Here is a 25,525-nt window from a genome sequence, read left to right on the forward strand (position 1 = left end):
ATGGAAAAAAAAATATTGACAATGAGCTTTATGACTTATTAAAGTCATTGCCATCTTTTATCCATCACCTTGCAACATTTGGTCACTGCGCACTATCAATATTGTACATTCAATACTTTTTCCTATGATGCTCAACACTGATCAAACTTCTTATATCTTTTCTGTCAGTGCACATGACCATCTATGCATTGATGTATGTTTTGTGGGTTAGAAAAAAAAGGTTGGTCAAGGTCATCACGCAGCAAAGGGACTGCAGCACAAGACCGATGAGCAGACCTCTTAGAGTGCTTCTGCTAATTAGTACACCAGACCATGGGGCAGGCCAAAGCAGGAGTATTTGATGCAATTTCACAGAGCAGCACGGACATGCAATGTTGCAAGTAAGAGAGCTAAAGACCAGTAGCAGTGAAGAGTAATCCAGATTCTGAAGGTACAAGCCTTATTTAAAGGGTGTGAGAGCTGATGCATCTAGACTAACCAGTTGTTTCACAGCAGTCAGTTAACTGGTGGTCATGTTTGTGTAGCAAAATGAGAAGGGATGTTTTAATCCTCCATGAGCCAGGGAGAGGACTGAGGCTGAAACAGGTGTTCAAAGTATCAACTGCTTTTGGACCTGCCCTTTTTGGTTTCCTTTCCAGCTGGTACATGTGGAAAATGTAATGTTTCTCTTGTATTTAATGTATTTGTAGCACAGATTCATAACTGTGTAGCACAGCAGAACTTTCATTTATGTTAGTAGCTGCTGTCAGAGCTCAGCATTGTGACAAATCTACATTCAATTACCCTAAGGCAACAGCAGAAGGAAGAATAAAATCTTTGACTAGCTGTAGAAAAAATATTTAAACGATCTACCCATAATCACATGGAAATTGTGTTATATAAGCAGTGTGTTCTAGTCCTCCAAAAGAATTTTAACCACTTTAACAAGATTCTCTTTTCTCGTTTTTAACACCCTTGCATCATCCATGGCCTCCTTTTTGTTTATTATCGTACACAGTGCATTGATGAAGTGGAAGTCTTGCCAAAGGCTATTAATGTAAATAAGACTTATTAAAATGAGCGTGCACGAGAAGAGCAAATTAAAGTAATCCAGGCAGTTTTTGTTCAGCCATGTCCTAATTTTTAATCCTTGTCTTGGCACATACAATATCTTTGAAAGTAACTGGCAACCATGCCAAGTACTGTCACCAAAACAAGCTTGACTGCCAACTGCTAATACCCAAGAAGCTGGCCAAGTAATGATAGTTCATGCAGAAGGTGCAAAATGTAGCCCTTTCTTCTATCCAGACTACACTTGATGACCTTCCCCCCACTGCCTCTCTTTTGGAATTAATGCATTACTATCTCCCAGGGAAGGAGTACAGAGAAGAGATTGCATCCACTCCTTTCCCTGGTGGTGGTTATCCTTGATAACGTGATGCTTTATGTTGTAAGCTCTTTGAGGAAGGACCTGCCTTCTGGAGTAGGTCTCAACATAGCAAGACCACAATCCCAAACTGGGACCTCTATACACTACCATAATGCTAATGCTAGCATGTGCAGGAGAAATAATTCAGTTCCAGTCACAACTCAGAGCATGTTACCACCATCAGACTCCTCACAGGAGACACGTAGACAATGGACAGAGCAGCTAAATATGGTCTTTTGTATTTAGCCTCAGTTTTGGGTCAGGTCCATCAATCTTCGTCAAGTTCTTGGCTGATTTAAATGATCAAAATGGACTATTAATATGAATATGATAAGAGGGACGAGAATATTCTATTTACAGAAATTTATAAAATGCCAAACTAAGCTATGTAAAGTATGTAAACTATGAGTGCAGCCAAGGACTTTTCCTGGATGTGTTGCTATTGCATTTCTTTAGCTTTAGCAAAGCGTTTGAGTAAATACCTGCAAGTATCCCTTTGTGCCGAAAGGGGGTGCTAAAACATAATATTATAAAATCAGCACTGCTACACAATCGCTCAAATTAATATTTTCTGCAGCCACAAGTTTACTGTGGCTTAGTTTTTTTATTTTACATGCCCACAGCTGGAAATTTAAGACAACGTTTAGTTTTATACTTAGTCTTACTACAACAGCTATAGTTTCAAAATTAAAAGCAGAGAAAATGACATTATACAAAGAAATTACAAAATGTTAGCTTTAGAGGAGTGATTACTCAAATTTGATTCAATGCAGCTTTATTACCAACAGATCTTAAGCATTCACTGAGAGTTAACAAAAGTCTATCACATTAACCTTGTAACTCCCCATAACATCGGTAGCAGAATTGAGATCTTTAGGTATGTAACCATTGCCCCATGTTAATAAAATCAGAAAAGAAAAAAAAAAAAGAATAAAATAATTAAAAAAAAAAAATTTAAAAAAGAACAACAATGACAAACTGACAATATAAGGAAGTGAACCTCTTTCATTCCAGTTAGCTTCTCAGGAAAAGAAGACATTTAGCCAGTGAGTTGTACAGATACTACTGAGAAGACAATTTTGTAAAACAGGCAAGTCGTAAGTTTAAATTCCAAGTTTTGGAGGAGACTGTGAGCAAGAGTAGTGATTAGCAATGGGAGACATGTCTGAGTTCACTTTTCTTTCCCAGACAAATTCAAAGCCTGTCTGGACACAGCCCTGGGTAACTGGCTCTAGGTGACTCTGCTTGAGCAGAGGAGTTGGACCAGATGATCTTCAAAGGCCCCTTCCCACCTCAACCATTCTTAGGTAGCTTGTGATAAGGTCAAATCTGCAGCAATCCATACACCAGCAGGACTCAAGCTAATGCCCTGTGGTATTTCACCATCAGTTGTGTGCATTGTCCCAGAGTGAAGTGCTGCTTAAATTGTTTCTACTTATTCTCCCTGTTTCTGAGGAATGTCAGACTGAACTAAGCAATTCTGGTTCTCCACATGTTGACTTATTTTCCTGCCTTTCCTCTCAGCAGAACATGATGTTCAGCAACCACTCAAAGCTAACATGCCTGGCAGAAGTCTGCTGTGCTCAGTGCCTGGGATCCAACAACATGTGCAGCATCACCTTCCATACTAAACAGATAATTCAAAATCCTGACACAACCCTTAAGTCTCCAAATTCAGCACATTAAATAGGTTTTAAAATATCCATAGCACTATTACACATTCTTCTAAATGCCATCAAAATCCTGTTTGCTCCCTATTTGTGATTTCATTGGAGAAATAATTATTGTGATTTAAAACAAACAAACAAACAAAGCAAGTTGCTACTATAGAAATAAACTATATTGATATTATGATGTTTCAGTTACAAGAAGCTCAAGAAATTAGGAATGGATCATCTTTACCAAACCTGAACACCCATTTCCTTTCTGTTTTAGACAAAGAAAAGTGGGAATAAAGAAAAAATGTTTTGTATTACCATCCTTAGGGCTGGATTTGGCTTGACACACTGAATCCAGCCTGTTTGGTCAATAAAGAAATATTCAAATTTATTGAGTCACTACCATGGTTCTTTGCCAGTCACCTTCTGAACTGCTCATTGCTCAACAGCACCTAAATACTAATTTCAAAGAGGACAACTTTCTGCTTAGGTAGCAACTTCTCTGGGGGATGGAATGGATATCAAAAAGCACTTCTTTTCAATATTCCAAGATGTTCTGTAGTAACAACAAAAGAATCAAATGAATTAACTGATCAAGAACATCAATGAGAGGAAAGGCCAGCAGATCACCCTCAGGAATTACAGCAGTTCAGTACAGACTAACACAACGGAATTTGGAAGCGCAAGCAAACAAACTTGTGTCTGCAAAAAATGGGCTAAAAGTTATATGAGGACATGCTTTCACATGAGGCTTCTGGTAGTCAAGCAGCACTGGGATGGCAGGCTGTCAACACGTTTGGAGCATCTCTGTGTCTAGATCAAAGAAAATGCAAGATGTAAAGTAGTACATGAACAAGGAACCCACCAGGAAAGACATGAGGTTTACAACATCACGTCCAACCTTTCCTGAAACACCCCGAGGGATGGTGACTCTACCACTTCCCTAGCAACCCGTCCCAATGCCTGACTGCTCTTTCTGAGAAGAAATGTCTTCTCATTTCCAATCTGAACCTCCCCCGGTGCAACTTGAGGCCGTTCCCTCTAGTCCTATCACTAGTTACCTGTGAGAAGAGGCCAACCACCAGCTCCCTGCAGCTTCCTTTCAGGTAGCTGTAGAGAGCAATAAGGTCTCCCCTGAGCCTCCTCTTCTCCAGACTGAACGACCCCAGTTCCCTCAGCTGCTCCTCACAGGACTTGCATTCCAGGCCCCTCACCAGCTTCGTTGCCCTTCTCTGGACATACTCCAGGGTCTTGACATCCTTCCTGTACTGAGGGGCCCAAAACTGCACACAGTGCTCAAGGTGCAGCCTCACCAGAGCACAGGGGGGCAATCACCTCCCTGGTCCTGCTGGCCACACTATTCCTGATACAAGCCAGGATGCCGTTGGCCTTCTTGGCCACCTGGGCACACTGCCGGCTCAAGGCTTTACCTGTTCTGCGCCATGCTGGTCTCCTTGGCTCATTTCCAATGCTCGTGCCACCAGCATGGGGACAGTCTGTTCTCTAAACTCAGGTCGAGGAAACCCTGAGCAGCCAGAACAGAGAGGGCAGGACTGGGACAGCTTCGACACTTTTAGCACGTAATATTTGACAAATTTTCACTTTAAAAGCAAAATGGAGAATGCCAATATTTTAAGAAAGATTGTTTTTATTTCACACACCAAAGTCTGCTTTATTAAAAACAGGAGGAAAGAAGAAGGACATTTTCAGTAAGCTTCGATAGCCTGAATAAATGTTTTTTATAGGAGATGTAATGCTTTGTTTGCACTCGGAACAAAACCCGCAGCTGGCTAAGGGCTCCCTGCCGCCTCCGTCCCCTTCGCCCTCAGCGGCTGCCATTGCCCTCCCGCTCCCTCCTTCCCCGGAGCAGGCCCAGGGCCCCGGGCTGGGAGGCGGGCACGGCGGAGCCGGAGGCGGTACCTTAAAGCGGGGCGCGCCGGCGGCCAGGCTGGCAGAGCCGGGCCGCTACCCTGGACAGCGCCATGGTGAGTGCGCGGCACCCCGTTATGGCGGACCCCCGCCCCGGTGGCCCCCAACATGGCGGCCCCCTGACCCGGCGGCCCCCAAAATGGCGAGCCCCTGGCGGCGGCAGGGCGAGGGAGGGATGAATGGAGGGGGCCCGGCGGGGAGCGGGAGGCCGGGGGAGCGGAGCCAGGGACTGAGAGGAGCCAGGGACGAAGCGGGGTGCGCGGATGCCGTGGTGCGGTTCCCCCGTTGGCACTCGGCAGCGGGCGGGAGGCGGCTCCCACAAGATGCAGCCCGGTCCCTTGCTCCTCGCAGGTGCATTTTGCTCTGCTCCAAGCACGTTACACAAACAGATTATTGGTGTGTTAAGAGAAGCTCTTCTTGTGTTAAGCGTAAAAACCATACTGGAACGCTTTCCTTTTTTTTTTTTCTTTTTTCTTTTTTTTTCTTTTTTTTTTTTTTTTTCCTGTAATGAATGAACAATAGAGTTTTAGACTCCAGTTTAGCATTTAAGAGAGTTACAGTGGAACAATGCCATCATCTGTTTATCAAGGAGGACCATTTCCCCAACGCATATTGTGTCTTTGCAGTCATGGTGACTTCCCCAAAGGATCTCATCCTGTTTATGAACAGTAATGTATTAAGTGTAACGCTGGCCTTATAAAGGAGGAGAGGATCATGCCAATATTTGTGCCTTGAAATCTGAGCTAAGATGGGGCTGAATGCAGTATCTTCCAAGCTTGTTGTATCAGAAGTTGTGACATGATTAAGAATGGTACCTAATTCTTCTTTAACAGCAAAAACACTTTTTCCAAATGTCTTTGCAACATATGCTGTAATTTTTGCCTTTCATGCATAAAAATCATTTTGAAATCAAGTGACTGAGACATGAATAATGTTCAGATAGCCTTTACACGAATTGACGGGAGTCTCCCTACAGTCAGTTGCTGTAAGTCTGAATCTATTTCTGCTATCCAGTGTGTCTGCAATAAATTCAGGCATAGGATGATAGATGGGAAAAGACCCTCTCAAAAAAGACCAGGAGTGGTGCCCTAGTTGATGCTGCCTTGTAGCTCCAGAATGACTTTCCACTGCATAAATGAACAGCTATTTCTTATAGAACTGGGTAAGACATAAAACCAAATTATATGACCAAGTTACTATTACTGCATGAAGCCTAAATTGGTAATGTCTTTCTTATGATACAGTGATGGCAGCTACAAAGAAACCAGAAGGTAACTTGCATTATTTATCAATAACTGTTACAGATAACAATCAGGTGCTCAGAACTGCAGAGTCAACTTGAAAGAAAGTTAGAATAACAGTTAAAATATTTCACTTGGACTCCTTATAGGACAGATATGAGATCAGTCACATAGGTGCAAATCAAAAAAAAAATAATAATATTGGTAATGTATGCATTGACAACTTTGTATTTCTGCTAATGAAAGCGATAGTGGAGACTTTTCCTTAATCTGTTATTTCTGGATCTTAGAGCTGTTTCATTAACCTTGGAATTATTCTTGGAACAGCTGGTTGCAATATGCAGAAATGGCTATTCAGAGCTGCACAGGGTTTTCTTTTAGCAAGTTTTTGCTCTTCTGTATCTCCAGCAATCTGTGAGAGTTGAAAAGTTGCTTAGATTTCTTATGCCTTGTTACTCATAAATAGAGGCATCCTGGGGAGAGAATGGCCAGTTTGGGGAAATCCTCTAAGAGGTGTAGAAGCTGGAGGTTGCTTTGGTTCTAAACGTTTGAAAGAATGTCCTTGGAGAATTAGCTACCTAAGATGAAACCTGAAGTTTTTCTGAAAACTGCTGTAATGATACTAATGCAGGGTTAGAAGTTGCAACACATAGATGCTTAAATTGACCTAGAGCTGACTGGAGGGAAGAGGGAAGGATGCTATTGATGGTACCAGGAGTAAATGAATGATGAACTTAGATTTTAGGACAAGTAATAGGAACAGTATTTTAGCATTCCCTTCTATAGTGGCATAGGAGTGATCAGGTGTATGTTACTTCAATTCAAAGAAGAGAGTTTATCACCATCGTGGGTATTAAATCACTATTATTTGTAGAACACAGCAAACCACAGTCTTCATGAGGCTTTGAGTGTTTCCATATCATTCTCACAGTATGAAGGTAACCACAGTGGGACATTTCTGTTTATGTGGTTCATTACAGCTCTACTTACTTGAGTGGATCTAGGTCAAATTACACTGGCTCAGGATTTGGCTGCACCCTTGAACTTTAAACCGATTATAAGTTTTGATTTGTCAGTATATTTTCCATGGGGTCAAATCCCATTTTTACAGAGTAAGAGAGTACATAACCTTGCACAGTGCATGCCAACTAATGCTTACGAAGAGGCTAGGTAACACTAAGGTAAGCATAAACACGAGGACTGTACGAAGCTGTATTTAATAGGTTCAAGTATCTTGAACCTCTACAATAATCCAGTTGCAGAGAAGTTATACAGGCAGAAGCTAGATTTATTTTATTTTTATTTTATTTTATTTTATTTTATTTTATTTTATTTTATTTTATTTTATTTTATTTTATTTTATTTTATTTTATTTTATTTTATTTTATTTTTTAATTCCCTAAGGAACACAGATAACCAATGTAATTTGAAATCAATGAAGAAAGACACCTAACTCTTCCAAGTGCCATGACCACCATGTCAGGGTATGATGCCTGATAAGGGCATACGGTCATTATAGGATATACAGAAAAGGTCCCTAGACAGAAGCAACTCTCTTGTTGGCAGTAGCCAAATGAAAGCCCTGCCTTATTGTCCACTGGTATTTGTTAAATGCCCTGAACACCTTCTGAAAAAGAGTTGAAAGAGTTGAAAAAGTTGAAAGAGTTGCTTTTCTGAAAAGCAAAGACAATGTTCCAGCCCTTTCTTCTGGAGTCCCTGAACTCCAACAGGAAAACAGAAACTGGAGGAGAAAAATTTCTGTAAATAGTGATCAATCCACCACAAATTCATGGCTGACATGGGACCTACACCATCCACTGCCAACATGATCTCTTCAGCTCCATCAGAGTGAAAAGGTAACAGACTTCAGTACCCCCGACATCAAGAACCAAGGCAGCAAGCCAGGGTTGTGCTAGGTGAACAGAATTAATGAAGCTGGAGAAACTATGTTCAGAAACTACATATAGAACAGACAAATGGACACAAGTACTTGCACAGAAACTGAATGGGATGTGCTGAAGTCTTTAGCACATGATGAAGTGACAAGGGATTAATTAAGAAGTCCTCTAGGTCCTTAAGCTTGAGTCCAATGTTTAATTGGCAAAGCTAACAGATACCCACTTACAAAAACTTGCATATTACCCTTGGTGTTGTTTCCTTTCTTCTTAAGGAATATCCTCTGATTTATTTATTTTTTTTTAATTCTGGTTGTTGAATCTTCATTACAAGTACTCTGATCTGTGAAAAGAAACAGATACCTGTTCATCAGGTACTTCATTTTACATTCATTTAGTTCAATAGCTTCTCTCAATTTTATTAAAGAAAATAGTTAATCAGATCCAAACACTTTAAAAATGAACCTCTGACTCAAAAATAGGGAAAAAAAAAAAAAAAAAAAAAAAAGCAGTAGTAAATTCTTTAGGTAGTAATAAACTCAAGAATAATGTCAATATGTTGGCCTGGTTTATTATGTGGTTTATGCCAGCTTCAAGTGTAAGCCACATCAGGTGGGAATTTTGCCTGATGTTTTCATTCCATGCTATATAATCACTGTCTGTAAGACTGATTTAGACACCAAGACGTTTAGAAATAAATCTCATACAATTTGAGTTGAAGTACATATTTAGTGATAAGGTAATATGTCCCAAGTGCAGATTGACTTGTAATTAAAGAAAGGAGGGAAATTAGGAGTTTGAAACGAAGTGTACCACTGGTTGTTCAGAGCCAGAAAGCTTTTGGGATGAGTCTGCCTTGTGACAGAGTTGTGGAAGGGCACAAGAACCATTCCCTTGATACAGTGGAGAAGAAACACCTGGTGAGACAGTGGCCTGCAATTCTGCTGCATTATAAATGACACACTTCAGACTTCAAACATATAAATTAATTTGCCAATTTATAAGAGCCTGGCAACAGCTGAGCTTATAAATCTATTATCTGCATGTAGCCCACATGCCATGTCTCATCATGCGATAAATACATGGACCTAGGATTGCATCCTTACCCATTGGACTGCTGCACAGCTGACAGGTAGAGTTCAATGTGAAATTAAGTGAATATTTTTGTCTTCTATGGGGCTTCTTATCTACTTAAGTAACAAAAAGCAAAAAAATTCTCATTTTGGGGGGCTAGTTACGCGCAGATCTTGGAGAGTAGGAGGGATCACTTTAATTCTTGCATTATATTGGCATCAATACTGAAGGTACTCTGATTAGATGTCAATCTAACAACTGTGTTTTTTCTTAATGTTAAGTTCATCCAGCTAATGACTTCTAAACTTCATTGCAATTTGTCTTCCTCAGTCCACACTGACCATAATAAAATGGTCAAGGTCAGATGTGGTAAACTGAAGGAGATAAAACCCCACACGGCAGAAATGGCTACATGAAGATGTGTAATTAAGGGACGACAAATTAAAATTGTTTTCATCACTGCTGGGAGACTTTTACATGCCTCCTCCTCCCTCCCCCCTTCCCTCAGGAGGACGGGTAAGGACATGAAAGAAGTTCTTCATATTCTGTCATTATTTGAAAGCCAACCACAGCAAGAAATGGACGCTGGAAGTAGGGTGGCCAAGCTTCAAGGAAATAGCCTAATACCAAGCAAAAGGAAGCTCAACAAAACCATTCTTTTCTCATTTTTTTAAAGGCTCCCTGCAACATGCCAGTCCCTAGTTATCATTCAAGACACTTTGCAGCTAGTGAAGTCAATGTGCTATTGCAATCTAATGGTAAGAGAAACCTATAGACATGAAGAGAAGTCCCCAGTTGCTTTTATCTCCCCTGAGCCAATAACTCAAGCAGTTACAGACACATGGTATTGTTAGGGCCTTACCATGCAGCACAGTCATTAGCATTTTTATTTTGTTTTGAGAGATGCAGCAGTCTAGATGTTTCCATGGTGTACGTGGTTTAAAAGTTTAGGACTTAACATTCTCATTATATGCGGGTTAAACTGTAGGATAACTACGGTTAGAGATAATGCAGTAAGGGAGATAGCGTGTGTGCCTTTTTGTCCCATGTCAGCAGACTGTCCTCTGTTTTGGGGTTCTGTACCCTTTAAAAAGTTCTTCTTGGAGTTCATTAAAGTGATTTAAGGCTTTAAAAGAGGTAAATTTAGAACTTTTTTGAGGGGATAGTGGGGGAAGGACTTCCACAGTCTTCTTGGCTTCTTTATTAAACTGAAAAACCAACCGTCATTTCCCTTCCTCTCCTCACCCAATCTTAATTATGATTAAAGTAAAAATCATGAATTAGCATTTGAAATCCAAGATATCCAAGTTATTACCCTGTAGGATTTAAGGGAGAAAGGGAGGAAAAACATAAGTAAGGACCGATTAACAGAACAAGAAGATATTTTCCTCTTTAATTGTTTTTTGTTCTTATGTAACACTTATCAGATGCTGCTTCTTCGTTTCCCTATATTACACATGCATTTTCACAGCCAGCATGAAGTAAAAAATACTTTGTTTCTTGCATTTCACTCAGCGCGGATGAAACCAATCCAGAAAGCAATGTACTTTCAAATTGGCAGGGAATAAATGGTTGGCAAAGTTGTGAAGGGTGATTTCCATGTTCAAGAATTGGCACATCTTTTAGTAAGGCAGCTCTGAATAATACCATCCACACCTCTGCTGGCTAGAGCAACCCAAGTTACTTCTATTGTAGTTTAAAAGGTCACATGAGGTAATGTGAGCTCTTCACCTTTTCCAAAAGTGGTATTTGCGGCAGAACACTGTTTCAGTACATACATGGTTTAATTTTTTTTTCAGTGTTTGTCAATAGTCCATACAATTTTGAGGAGAAAGCCATGAAGTCCATTTTCTTATCTACAGGCTTATTTATTATTCACAGCTCCTTATGGACAAAATAGTTTAATCAATTTGCATTACTGTCTGTCTGTTCAAAATTTCTTTCCAAATGCAAAATTTTCTTTAGTCTGAAAAAAACATCCTTGTACAATGTTTGTAGGAACATCTGCATCTTTCCTCTCAGCCATTAGGATTGTGGGGCCTCCTGGGGTAGCATCCCAGAGTCACCCTGCTGTACATAGAAGACGACATTGTGTCTTAAAATGCAGCAGCCTGTCTTAACTAGGTTGTGTGTACTGGATCCCACTGGAACATAGTAAGACTTGGCCTATGCTCTTTCTGAGATGTCTCTCTTACTACTGACAGGAAGCTATGCATGAAGCAAGAGAAAAAAAAAAAACAAACAAACAAACAAACAAAAAAAAAACATAATTTCAAGTATTTGGATGAAAAAGACATAAGAAACAAACCCTATCCAAAACCACTTCAGATTGGCAAAGTGTCTATAAGTTCCTTTCTTCTTGCTACCTTCTGCTTTAGAAAGCAGATATGAAAGATGCCTTCTAACCTGTCAGTGTGCAGGTATGTTGATTTCAGCAGTTATCTTCACTCTTCCAAACAGTAAGCTCCAAATTCTGGAGTAAGTGTCTCTATCCAGAAGCTTAATGATCAAGAATCATGAGTCTGTCTATGCTAAAAACCACACAAGACAAAGCATATCACTTTCCTAGTTTTATGTTACTCTCAGAAATTTCTGAACCTCTCTTTTCTGGCAGTAGGCTAGTTCTTATATATCCTAAGATTTTGTTGTTGTTTTTCTGGCACATGTCAAAAGCATCACGGGATGTTCATGCTCCTCTTGAAAGCTGAGACACAGCTTGTGATAAAACACATTTGAAGCTTGGCTTAAAAATAGGCAATTTGTATTTTATACATATATAGATATAATATATAATATAATAATAATAATAATAGATAGATAGATAGAAAAGGTAGTATTTCGTTTTATTGCTCTGAAAAAACATCAGTAGCTCTCCATTTCATTGAAAAGCAATAGAGGACTTCTCGGATTTAACGCAGCTATTTCTTCCTTACTGCTGGAGATCTTGTAAGCCTGCATTTTAATAGTATCAGCAAAAGAAACCTTGAAAGATAAAGCACTAAATTAGAGTTATTTTGTGGGTAAAGCACCAAGTTTTTTCCCCTTTGCATTTACTGAACTACCAGCACATTATTTCAAATCAGATATCATTGAAATTTCTCCTCAGGATATAATAAAACTGCATATAAACTTCTTTTTCATGAAATAGATTATTTTTCATCAAGCATAATCTGTGATCCATGGTAGTATTACAATGTATCCGAGCTCTAAAAATAATAACTTAATCATATTTTTCTCTAAGAACAAGGTTTAAAATATTAGCCTTTTCACTTATTGTGGGTGAGAGGAAGTCATCTCCTTCTGTGACACCCTTGAGAGATGGCAGAGTTCAAATCTGAAAATGTTTTCCTTGTAAAGTGCGAAGCTGAAGCCCAAGCCAGAGAACAACTTCAGTAAGACAAGTATGAAAGGAAGAAACAACACAGCACTATACCATTTTTGCCTCCAGGTGTGTTTTCATGAGTTGAAAGGAAGGTTAGTATTTCATTATGTTGGCTCATTAAACTTTAAGCTTTGCTGAAACTTGGCACACACTCCAAAATACTCAAGTCCTGAACACTCAGTAATTGGAATATCTTGAGAAGAAAAAAAAAAAAAAAAAGAAACCCATACCATTCTCCTAGTCTTCAGCAAATATGGGGCTCGTACTAGTTTCTTTTATGATGTCCTGATCCCTCACCACTCACAAGTCCTCCTGCAGATACAAATGGCATTGATAGACATTGATGCAAACATGATTCTCAGCAGTTCTCACTGAATGCAATAAGATGGTTATTTAAATGAAGAGATGAAGAGGACAACATTGTGGAAGTAATGAGGTCATGCAAATTAATACTGAGCTAAATAACAAGGTACTCACTGCAACATGACCCTCTGTGTTCCAAAAAGCAAAGTGATGTCATTAAACACACATGAGTAATTCATTTATCAATCCGGAATTAGAAGAGGCTTGAGAATTAATTACCTGTAATTATCTTGTATTTGTCTTGATAAGCCAGTTTGGTATATTGTGGTCAACATCCAGTTGTTCATAGCTTCAGGTTATTGTAACAGATAACTGAATCTTAATTATGAAGGAGAAATGTATATAGCCAGGATGGAAGAAGTGTTAAATTCTGTTAGAGCCTCAGATGACAGTGCTTAGACCTAGCTGGAAAAGTACTGAAGGAAACCTTCAGACATAATTTCTTTGCTTATTTCTTTATATCTTGCTAAAATACGTTGTTTCAGGCAGATGGATTATCTTAAACACTAGGAATACTTCCATTCCTTTTTACTTGCTTACTTAATTCTGTTATTGCACATTTACTACCCCACTGCACATACAAATTCCACACACTTCAGAGGTGTATGTTTCTTGCTAGTCTGTTTCTAGGCAAAATGCATGTCTTCTGTTTCCTTTTTTTTTTCCTGTAACCCTTTGATACTGTGATATTTAATTATATTTATCATCATTATCTTATTTTTCTTTGTTTAGTTTGCATTCCCATACCCCACCTCCTTTTCTTCTAGGGTAGGCAACTTCCCATTTTCTCCGTCTTTAAGGACAGATGTAGTGATATGTGTAGTGATACTTAAATCATCTGCAACAGCTCTAGATAACATCAATGCTACTTTTAACTTGTCACCTAAAGTGAATACATTTATTACATTTACTTCTAAGAACATGTAATTTCTTCAAAAAGTTATTCCCATCAACCCACGTTTAATGCAAAATAAGGAGCGATGCGTCTCCTCCTTTGGAGCATCTACTTCACATGTTGGAAAGTTGAGCTCCTGAGGATATTAATTTTCTGGAAACTAGTACCAGAGACTTGATTGGTGCCTGTGATGTATATCAGGTCTCACTTTGAGCTGACCAGCAACTCCTTTTTCCTCTGGACAGCTACCTGCCAAAACAGGGCAGCACTGAACCTCATCTATACTTAACAGTTAAGGGACCAAGGTTACAAGGAACAATTAGAAGATCAAAATTAGAAGATGTTTGTTAAACTCATAAGCTTAAAATCTGTATGATTTTAAGTTTAATGTACAGATTTTAGTTTTATAAGCAGACACTTTGACCTAAAAGCTCAGCTTTCTCTTCCAGAATGAGTTATACTTACAACTAACTGTAAAGTTTCCAGTACTCAGTTTTGTACCTGGATTCCTTACGCAGTATTTAGATGGTTTCATACTTGGGTAATGACCTAGAAGTGAAATTGAAAGGCTTTGTGCATGTTGGAAGATTAAGGCTGAAACTGTAGAAGCTTGGATCTGGACTCTAATCCATGGCATCACAGTACAAACACCTCCTCCTCCACTCTTTCCCTTCCCTTTCTTCCACTTACATCCCTATAAATCATTCAGGAGAGGGTCTGTGCTAATGGGCAGCAACTCCTCAAGGCTTCGCAAATGACTGCTGAACAACAACTACCCATTTCTCTAGTGGGCAGATAAACTAAATCAGATTTCCTTCACCAAAGTAAGAACAAATTTGTGAGTTGAGTGTTGTTACTGCTAACGATGTGGTTAAAACAGGCTAAAACAAGGCCTGTCTTAGCAGCCTTTGAGAATAATGGAAAGAACACATTGTGGCATTTTTATCCCCATACAGAACAAATCTCTTTTATTCGTAGCCTCCCACACTCCAGCATATTTCAGTACCTTACCCTTCTTATAACCACGTTCTGAGTAAGGAAGAAAACTGGATGACTTCTTACAGCTGGTACAGCTCTGCCATTTCTCCAAGGCAAGCAATTAAAGCACCTGTAGCTAAAGACACTGCTACAAGTTGCCCTGCAGCACTAAGCTATTCTGCCAGATTCCCTCATTACAAGTTTTGAAGAGAAATTAAAGTATGAAGGCTGCACTCCTGGCAGTGGGCCTGGTGAGTCAGCCAAGTGGACCAATACACCCACGTGGAGCTCTGACAGTCTTGGTGGCTCTCAGTGGCCAGCACAGATTTTACCCCCAAACTGATGGGTCATAGTTAGGCAGTGTGCCATCCTCCTCTTTGGTCTCCTGCTTCTCTCAGGTTTGCTCCTATATGGCAAGAAAATGTGAGTGAATACAATGTATAATTCAATAATTTTGATGCATTTTGCCTTTGAGAAGTTAGCCCAGTCTGACTGTATGCTGATACATACAGTTTTCCACAAAGGAAATAAAACTGAGTAGATTTCATCTCTGTGTCTAATTTAATCCTCACAATAAAGCTATTAAGGGGTTTGAGAAATAAAGCAAGTGTACACGCATTACTGTAGATGTGTTTTTTGTGGGTTACAATACAGAGGTCAGTGATAATCTTGATTTACAGGTATTTTTAAAAATATAATTCTAGTTTTACTGTGGCAGTAAAAAGTTTGAAAGCCTAACTTTAACCTCTAGAATATGTAACTTTAGGAACTTAGATCCATTGTAGCTGGAGTAGTTACTACAAAGGCCAACCAAGTATATGAACATCTGATCCAATTCCAGCTGTGCCAGTAGACAACACTACTACCCTCAGCCCCTTTGCTGCAGGTCTGTCCTGTGTGGTTGCACACACGAGTTTTGCTTAATTTATTTAACTAAGGATGAGCCCAATTACCAAAGAGATCCTATTTGGACAGTTTTAATTAACTGGCTGCACTTGAACAGTTATAGCAGTTGTACAGCCAGCACTGCCAAGAAGTCTGAGGCATCCTATGCTATAATTGTCTATTTGCTCCTAGAAGTTTATATACTTAAAATAGTATTCTGTACACATTCAGTAGCAATAAAAGCTTTAAATTACTCAAATAGCATGAAAAAATAGTTGTGAACTCCAGAAATTCATAATACATTGACTGTATATACTGTACAGAATTAAATGTTGTAAACAAAATGTGCTTCCTTTTATTCATTTTCTTATGTACAGTATCTTTAGCATTACATATATTAGAAGTATGTTTTACCCTCTATATCTTAACAAGGTGAATTCCTTGCTGATTTAGGTTGAAACAGGTATTACTTACATATATGCATATAGCTGTTAGTTTTTCCAGCAGCTCTCAGACTTTCATTTTTGTTATGTGCTTCACAGGCTGTATTCAGTCTTCTGCTGCTGTCCATACCAAAAGCGTGCCTATAAAGGGAATTAGTATTGCAGGAAAAAAAAAGTCTTAATTAAGCAATTAATTAATAGTTAGCATTTTACCAGTTGAGTTTCTGACATGGTTTTCTAAAGGGCTAATGAAAATTGTCTGTCAAGGAAGGTAAGATATATAAAAAAATATATTTTTTTTTTTCATTTCAATTTTAAAAAGAGAACCCCACAGGCTGTCTTTTAAGCTTGTACTGAGGAATGAGAATTTCAAACCACAGGGTATTTCAAGTATTCCTGATGTGTTTCCCCGACACACACCTCTGCTACACAGATGCCCTGCAGCACTGGAATGAGCTGCTGAAGGAAGCCAGGCAAAACCCTCCAGTATGGGAGAACCCTGCTCAGGGAACACATTTTAGAAAATCCTTTTTTGATCCTCCCTGCCTGCAACAGAAGGGGCACACAGTCCCTTGCACATTAATCCCTGTCATGGGGACACAGGGTTACATTGCAGACGTCTGGGACAGCAACCAAGAAACCTACTTTTCAGGCATAGAGTACCCTTTGTCTCACTGTTCTGCCAGAACTGTGGGAAAACTGAAGCTTTGGCTTTTTTTTTTTTTTTTTTTTTTTTTTTTTTTTTTAAAGAAGGTTTCTTGTCCAGCTAGCCATGAGATCCTGCAGACAGGCTTAGGATCTGCTATTCATCCTCAATCTTACAGTTTGTTACAATGGAAAACTGTGAAAAAGATATTCAGAGTGCTAGCAAGGATGTGTTGTCACTTTTGCTTTCTACAGAGAAGGGTCCAAACACATGCCAAGTACAAAAAAATAAAAGCCCTGCATGCATTATACTAATGTACAAAATAATCTTCTCAGTGACAAAATCTGAAGTTAGTGAGGAGGACAAAGTTGTCATGATATGGCACGCCCCCCCCAAAAATGAGCTGCCTTGTAAGCTTTTTACTATAATTTTTCCATACCATTCCACTTACTACCTATCCCCACTGTGTTTATTCATCGTATGGCTCTAAATTTGGGGTGCTGGCTTTTCACTGCTAAATCTTGATAATAATGTATGTGGCATATGTGGAGCAGAAGCTGTGTATGTGTGCAAAGCTTTGGGTGCAAATGCATGCAAATACTCTGTTCTTAAAAAAGAAAATCAACCTGGTTAATCCAAAGCCCTCCTTGCTCTGGTAGAATTAAAATTATTTTCCTGTGCTTCTTAAAGTGTAACCATCTAGATTGCTCTTATACAACACAAAGTGATCTGCTACCTCTTCATTGAGTAGCTTGGTTAGGCATCATTTATTAAGTCCAGCTGTTTGGAAGCAGATACACTGGACTGTGCAGGCTTTCACATTGCTGACATAATGTGAATTCTGATACTGATCTGTCTTCAGTCCCTTGTATAGTCAACAAGAGCTAAAGAGAATAATAAGGAAGCAACTGTAATAGAATTATTCTCTCTGTAAAAAAACACTTTGTGGCTCTTTACTTGTAACTTAAGGACCTTCCTGCTCCAAGGGAAACTTTCTCTTATTCAAGCCAGGACCAGTTCCAAAGTGCTGGTACTTTGCCTAAGAAAGAGACTTACTCACTCTGGCATAAATGGGGAGGTGGAATTTATTTTATGCTTTCATTTTTGACTCATTTCCTTTTAGTTTATTCCCTCACAGTAATACAGCCTTACCACTGTCAGGAATCATGCTTCACCTCAGGTCATGCTGTCATTTTTAAATCTGATTGTTAGAGCAAAGGAAAAATGAGGTCAATAATTGCTGCCATTTTTTGAGGAACTGACAGGCCACATCTAAGGTCTCCCTAGAGAAATCTTCTTTAATTACAAGTTAAGCTGATGTTCCCCTGTGTGGTAGGTAGAATTGTGTAGGATTACTTTTAAAAGGATTGTACTAATCTGCTCTGGTGACAGTTTCATTTTGAAACTCTGATAACAAGCAAGTGGATGGATTATACAGATGTGGTTTTGGGGAGTGTATATGACTGACATATAGCAAATTGGGCCACAGCAGTTACCTTTTCTTTCCATTCTTCTTTTAAAACAAGATATGCTCTATTTTGAGCACTGTGATTGCTGTATTTTAATCATCAGTAAACATGATTATAATGAATTGAGAAAAAAAAAAGTTTGAAAGTTGTAGAAGGGATATCCTGCAAGCAGTGATTCTAGAAAGGGGATTTCCCATGCTGGAGAGAATACAACCACTCAGCATTTTAAAAGATATAACAGTGAAAAGTGCATGATAGGTTTCAAATAATGAAATTACAAATTGATGTTGGGAAACCAAGTAATTATTAATTGGTTCTTAAAACACTTTCATGCTAACCCAAGAAAGTGTGGTGAAAAAAAATTCTAAGTTCCTTTTCCTTAAAATAATATTTTTAAGCAATAAATATTACTTACAGTAACTAAACAGATGATTATTTTTATTTTAAAAATTGTCTCACAATGACATTACAATCTGACAGTGGCATGGCTAATACAGTCAATAAGCCAGGCTTACTTTAGTATGTGTGATAAATTAATACAGTATTGTTTATGACAGCTAGCAGGTTGAATAGTCTAGAAGCAAAGACTGATGTCTGAAATAGCTTATTACTTGCTTACAGTATTTTCATGATAAGTTGTTCTGCCTCTTAGGGCTTACTCACCGTTGGCAACGATGGTGATCCGAGTCCTGGCAGAAGCCATAAAGCAAATGTTTCTCCACCTGTGTCCTTACTCCCAGATGTAGGCTGAGCAGCTGTGGCACTGAGCAGGACTGCAAAACCCTGCTGAAAAGAGACTTCTTGTTAAAACAAAAATAAAAATCCCGAAGTGGAATGAGCCTAAGAATTAGTGCCATTTCTCCAGAAGCAAAAAAACCTGGAATATGTTTGCTCCTTATCTGGAAACAGTTCAGACTCCTCAGAGAAAACAGCCTTCTTTTCTAGAGCCTCCTGGCTGTAAAGGCCTTTCACACAGACTCAAGGGGCTCATAAACTGACTACTTCCAATGGCAACCCCAAAGCCAGGGAATCTGGTTTCAGGAACTTTATGTGAAGTACAACGTGGCACAACTCTGCAAATATAACCCCATTAAAGTGGTACACGCTGGTCTGGGTTTTTCTTCCTGTATTATTATAATTCTAGCGGTACAAGGTAGAACTTATTATTCTACTTCATTGCAGATAGAATTTAGCATTTTCAGAAAGACAAAAGAACTATGACGGTTTGTGAAGACTTACAGTACAAGTGCTAAAACTCAGTGCTAAGCAAGTGTTACTTGTTTTACTTTAAAAAAAAAAAGTATTAAACCTTTTGGAAGATCCGAGTCCTGGCAGAAATAGAGCAGAGTACCTTTTGTTCATTAGGAAGCGAGAATGAAAGCACACAAACATTTAGCATTTGATCTTCATTTTGTGTGACAATTTTTATTTTTTTAAGGAAGGTGAATGTTGGGAAAGCCCAAAAGTAAATTATTCCTCCCCCCCTCCCTATTGCATTTCAAACATGATGGAGCACAGATGTGCTGCATTAAATACCCAGCATAATTTACCTGCTTGGGTAGATCTCCTAGCCTGAGCTGAAAGCTCAAGTCTTGTCTGAAGCACAGAAACCTCCTTATTGTATTTCAGTCAAAGTTATTCTCTGTAATAGTACTTTATGCACACAAAGAATGTTTTGAGTGTAAGTTCCTCACCCCATCTCAGAAACTCCAGTATTGCTGTCTCTGAATTTCAAGGAGCCTTTAATTTTAGAATACCAGTCCGTAGACTTCTCATGGTTACAGAGACCCCATACCTGGGAGCAAATTCTCATTCTAAAGGGTTTGTGACAGCAGCCAAGAGATCCACTTTAGGTGGGTTTCCTGGCCTGTTGGTGGTCATTCCTCTTCAGTGTCTCCCAAAAGATCAAACAAGTTAGTCACTTATTCCCATTTCTGTTCTAAAAATACTGAAACTCATAAGAAATCTCTATGTTGCTTTATCATCACTGGCTTTATTCTCCCTCCCCATCTTTCCTCTTGGGTGCTTTGATCTGTTTGAATAACCTAATATGTGTTTTTGTAGGTGTAGGTAAATAGATCTTCCACTAATTTGTCCTAGTCCTGCCAAACTGCTAGCATTCCCAATGACAAGAGCAATGTCCTGTACAACAGAAGGAAAATTGGAAAATCAAGAAACACACATTAATCTTTAGCCTTGTAGCTGAAATACTTTCATTGATAAAGGCTATTACAGTGATTTTCCAGAGAGCATTGAGTTCTCAGAGCATGTATTTTTGTTCAGACTGGTTTTATTTGCTTTTCTTTACAAATACAACTGACCATGTTGAGCAAGACATTTTCATCTAACCTGTCCAGAGGCAGGAACTATTAAGGACATGTTCTAAAGTCCAGAAATACAGTCTAGTCTTTTGAAGACATAGAGAAAGCTCCATAGAGCTTTCTTAATAAGCACCAAAGAAAGGTGACAGAGCAGTCATTCAAAGCAACCTAACTTTTTAAAACTAAGAATATTTTTTTCCAAAATATTACTACTAGCATTTAGTATATAAACAAATATATCATCTTTAACAACACTGTAAATCTGTAAGACAGCCGAACTTTTTTTTTTTTTTCTTCATGTAAGCTAAAATAAGTTGCAGAAGAGTTAAAGGGGAGGCAAATGTTGGGTCATTTTAAAGTATATTTATTTATTTTGCTGTGCCTCTTACAAAAATTTCTACTCTCAGATGACCTATGAAAAGCAAACCAGACATTGAATCAATCAATTGCTAATTAAGGTAGAGTGGAGCAGAGTTGGGAGCTGGTACAAGCTTTTTTTTTTTTTTTTTTAATCTTCATTCTGCTCTTCCTTCTTAGTGATTATTCAACAATTTCTATTCCTCCATCTAACTGGTAGAAGTCATCCTAGAATTTCCATTTAAATGCAGCCTAGAGTAGATTTGTCTACAGAATTTAAATATAAAAGGAATACACATGGTTTATTACTTTATTCCTGACATGATGTAAGATGTGCTTATATAAAGTAACCATGAAAGTAAGTAGCTTTGAATGCTCGTTACTACAAGACATTTGATTCCATTAAAGTATTTTTTACAAAGCAGTCTCCTAAGTCTAAATGCACACACACACACACAAAACAAACAAACAAACAAACAAACAAACAAAAAAACAGCAAATACATGAGTACCTCAGTTTCATATTAATGCAGGAAGTGGGCAAGTCACAGAGGAACAGTAAAAAATGGCATTGCCCAAATGGCAATACCTACACCATGAAATGTTAGCTGATGAGCTGCATAGCCGAAGGTGTAGAAATGGAAGCAGATATTTTGCACATCCTGGAAGCAATGTGGCATCCTACAACTGAAGGCATCCTTTGGCTGCCAAGGGGGTTGTCTGCAGCCAAGAAAACACCCTTTCCCAGAGCCAGCAGGCAGGACAACTTGCTAAAGTCTGGTTCAGTTTCTTCAGTGCTGTGAAGTATGAAGTATCATGAATAATCACTTTCCTTCTCTCCGTTTTCAGAGCAATTCCTTTCTGGTGTTTGTTGATTCCTTTCTGTTGTTGTTATACTTTTTGAGTGTTTGCTTCTTTTTTTTTTTTTTAAGAATTATTATTATTTTTTTTTTTTTGGTGGTGATGGTGGTGCATTTTTCTACCATGTGAACATTTTCTACAATGTGAACACAGCAGCATTTAGGAGAAGCAGTTTTGCAGCCTCAGTTACTGCAAAACCTCTTGCTCCCTAGGAGGTCTCAGCTGTACCTATATATTCACATAAAAGCTGTTCACTTTGAGCATCCTGAGGACCAAAACTTCAGAGGGGAAGAAACACATGGGGCTTGGGAGGGCCAGCAGCTTTTCCCTGCCCACACCACAACCCAGTCCCTGTACTTGTCAGGGTGCAAATGTTGCTCTTCAAAAGGCAAATCTGCTAATGGAAGCTGCAGCCCAAGATGTCATTAAGACAATCTGGCATTTGAAGGTGCACACAGCCCTTGGCAGCTCTTGCCACATGGAGATGCTCTTTGTCTCTGTCTTTCTCCTCAGTTTGGCTGCATTTGCTAAGTGCTGAAATTGATTTATCAAGCACAGGAAGGAATTGTTGGAAAGCACAGAGGAAGAACCTGGCTGAAGCCAGACTTGGGGCAAAGAGCTGTTCATGCACCAGCGTGCAGGAAGCAGCTGCCCAGAACCGGAGTCTAAGAGGAGGTTATTTTGGAGAGGCCACCACATCTGACTGAGGGAAGGCCTGCGCCGGTCAAGGCTTAGCTCCCAACTCAGTCACCAATTGTCACAAAAGCACTGAGCCTGCCAGCTTAGCAGCTTTATTGGCTTAGACCTCAAAACACAAAGTCTCTGTAAAATTCCTCCTTTTCCTGCCTCCCTGCATGGCCTGAACGTCATTACTGGAGGCCTGAAATCTCCTGCTGACTTGTCTTTAGAACTCAGTGCCTCATTTAGTGAAATCTTAGCTGGCTCGCCCCAAAGGTTTCCCTCTTTAAGAGCAAAGTGTCAATATATTCAGCTCATGTGCAGTTATTAGCCTGGTGATAGCCATGCAGCTTTGTGAAACTTACCAAAGCAATTGCCAGATCCTCTCTACAAAAAGTGATTTTATTTGAGGAAGCAGAACAAAAAAAGCAAACAAAAAAATATCTTTACCAGAGAGAAAATGACATTCATCACAGATGGATTTGCGGTGCAGTTTACTTCACTGTCTACTTCCACACTGTTGTATGGCTTTTACTTCATCAATAAAACTTCATTTCAGACCTGGTTCACTTTCTAAAGAGTTCTAGAGTTTTGGCACTGTTTCCAGTAGTGAGGCCTCTTTTAGAGGTTTTTTTTTTTTTTTTTTTTTTTTTTTCAGAAGACCTGATGTGTCATACCCTGGAAATACTTAAGCATCACAACATGCTCTTTGCCACATTACTCTATTCTTATTATTGTATTTTCTATGTGAGCTATGAGATAATATTGTTGTTATATGTCTTTTTTTTTCTTTTTTTTTTTTTTTTTAGGAGCATCTGAAAGCTTTTGACCAGGAAGTAAATGAGTTTGTGGACTATATGTTTGGACCTCGAGGTAAGTTGCTCCACCTATAGCCCTTTTAGGAAACAGTGACTATCCTGATTACCACTCAAAAATATTCTGGTAATTAGAAGCAGTCAAAATTTTGTTTATGAATAATTTCTCATTGAAAACTGTGAACTAGGCAGAATTGTGATATTTGCAGGAACACACCGTTATCGTAGGGAATTTGTCAAAGCACCAGGCTTTTAGAAAAACAATGCTTTTTGTTTTGACTGTTTGACATATTATCTATAATACAAATTAAAACTAGTCACAAGTTATACTGAAGGTGAAAGAAGAAATGAAGGTGATTTAAAAAAAAAAAATACAAAAATCTCTGTGTTATAGAGCCCTTTGATTCTTAAAATATCATAGGATTTCAACTTTATGTCTTTAGAGAAATTAAAAAAAAAAATCTTTGATTTTTCTGAAAGCGGAAGTTTGGAAGTTCTGTTTGGGGATTGATGCTCATTAATAATCTAGTCCTTGTTTGGTCCTGCTATGTAGCAAATAGCCTAATTCAGAAGCACACTTAGCACAATAGCAAGAAAGCGCTCTCAGCACCCTGCAGGATGACATCCAAAATTTCAGTAAACCGGTAGACAGTATGAGAGAACAAATACACCCTTCTACTGCCTATTCTTGCTTTCTGAAACAGTTTGGATGAGAATAACTTGAATTGTTACAGTGCTGGTTTAGCAGAGCTTGGATGTGCTTCATGATCTGTTAGGCCTGAAAGGGGCCTAATAGTTGTGCAAATAGTTAGAGCCAGCGGCAAAAAAAAATGAGGTAGGACTGCATAAAAAAGAGAAGGGCTATGGCAAGGTGGGATAGGGCCAAGCAACTGAAGTAAAAAGTAAGAGAGGAGCTTAGAGAGTAGACCCAGTCCTCAGGGAAGCACCTTGTGTGGCCATCTTGTTGCTGGTAAGCCTGTGTTTAAACATTATTCAGCATGTCCAACTTCAGGAATAGCCCTGCAAACTTTGCTCTGTGTTTAATGCCAATATTGCTGTCTGTGGAAATATGGTTATGTATTCTCATTTTGTTGCAGTAATATCCTCTTGGTCCCACAAACAGTTCATGCTTCATTAGGATGACAAGGAAAAGTATAAGTAGCATTCTTAAAACCAAGAAATTTTCATTTTTCTTAGCTGTCTGGCTGAGTACAAAATATCTACTATCATTTCTGCAGTAGATGTGAGGCTTGAAAGAAAGTTTTCTAGTGAAAAGACAGTGAATAGCTTGGGAACTGCAGCAGAAGCGATTAAAACAGACAGAGTAGGTTCGTCTAATTAATGGTTTCTACAGTAATTCATTTTATTAACAAACAACTATGATGACAAGCGTATAAGTACTACTATTTTATTTTTAAATCAACATGATGTTCTCTTTCATTCCTCCTTCCTCCTTGGTCCTGACCACATTGTTTGAAAGGACCAGCTGTAATTAATCCAATGCAGAATCCCACACAGATCCCTGTGGACTTTTAGAAAGCACTTAAGTATTATTTATAATACTTGCCAAGTACATTACCATGCCTCTCCAGACACCAGTGCTGAAGATAGCATTTGTCCATGCCTCTTCACCATGCTTTTTTCTTTGTAATTGGTGGTATAGTGATTTCACAAGTAGCAAAGCTCTCTCCAGTATATTTGTATACATAAATAATTCATGGTAGACTGCAAACAGTTTTAAATTGGATAGAATGACACCACAAATGATAATCTAATGAATTCTTGAGAGCTTCCCCAATTGTATAAAACCAAAAAAACATTCCTATTCTTTCTCTCCCCCAACTTTCATTCACAACACCCACTTAATTCAGCAGCAAGGTGGCTTAAAAAGAGAGATACCAATGCTGCTTTCTTTCAAAATCAATCCTACATTTGTGGTTTGTATTTGAGGTAGCAACCCTTGAAATAGTGTTGCTATTATACTGGTTGTAGTTATTATTACCTGGTGTGGCTGAGGCCACAGCAGGAGACAGAAAGCCAGGCACTAATTCTTGGAGGTTCTCTCTGCTCACATTAGTAGTTTACACAACCTGCAGTACTACTGTACTAGAAAAAGGGGTGTGCTATCAAATATATTAATTTGATTTAGATAAAGGCCTATTTTGTGTCTTTGTTCTCTGCTGCCAGATAGACTTTGTAAATGAATTTACCTAAAATTTGCTTTTGAC

At 38.8% G+C, this 25,525-nt stretch overlaps 1 protein-coding gene and 1 long non-coding RNA gene across 2 annotated transcripts in view; one reads left to right on the top strand and one right to left on the bottom strand.

Annotated features, from left to right (window-relative positions):
• The first annotated feature begins 4,778 nt into the window (after positions 1–4,778).
• ELOVL2 (ELOVL fatty acid elongase 2) overlaps positions 4,779–25,525 on the top strand; it is a 46,841-nt gene continuing 26,094 nt past the window's right edge. The window contains exons 1-2 of the mRNA XM_084511663.1: positions 4,779–5,051; positions 23,292–23,355. Coding sequence (XP_084367789.1) covers positions 5,049–5,051; positions 23,292–23,355 — 67 coding nt within the window. The 5' untranslated portion in view covers positions 4,779–5,048. The remainder of the gene's footprint in view (positions 5,052–23,291; positions 23,356–25,525) is intronic.
• On the bottom strand, positions 12,039–19,884 carry LOC311432191. Its single transcript, XR_014689884.1, has 7 exons — positions 19,817–19,884; positions 18,930–19,052; positions 16,183–16,292; positions 15,156–15,229; positions 14,311–14,394; positions 12,818–12,899; positions 12,039–12,187 (listed from the first exon to the last, which is right to left on the bottom strand). It is a non-coding gene; the product is annotated as an uncharacterized lncRNA (long non-coding RNA).

This window comes from Aythya ferina (genome assembly GCF_964211825.1).
Source record: "Aythya ferina genome assembly, chromosome: 2".
Lineage (NCBI taxonomy): Eukaryota > Metazoa > Chordata > Aves > Anseriformes > Anatidae > Aythya > Aythya ferina.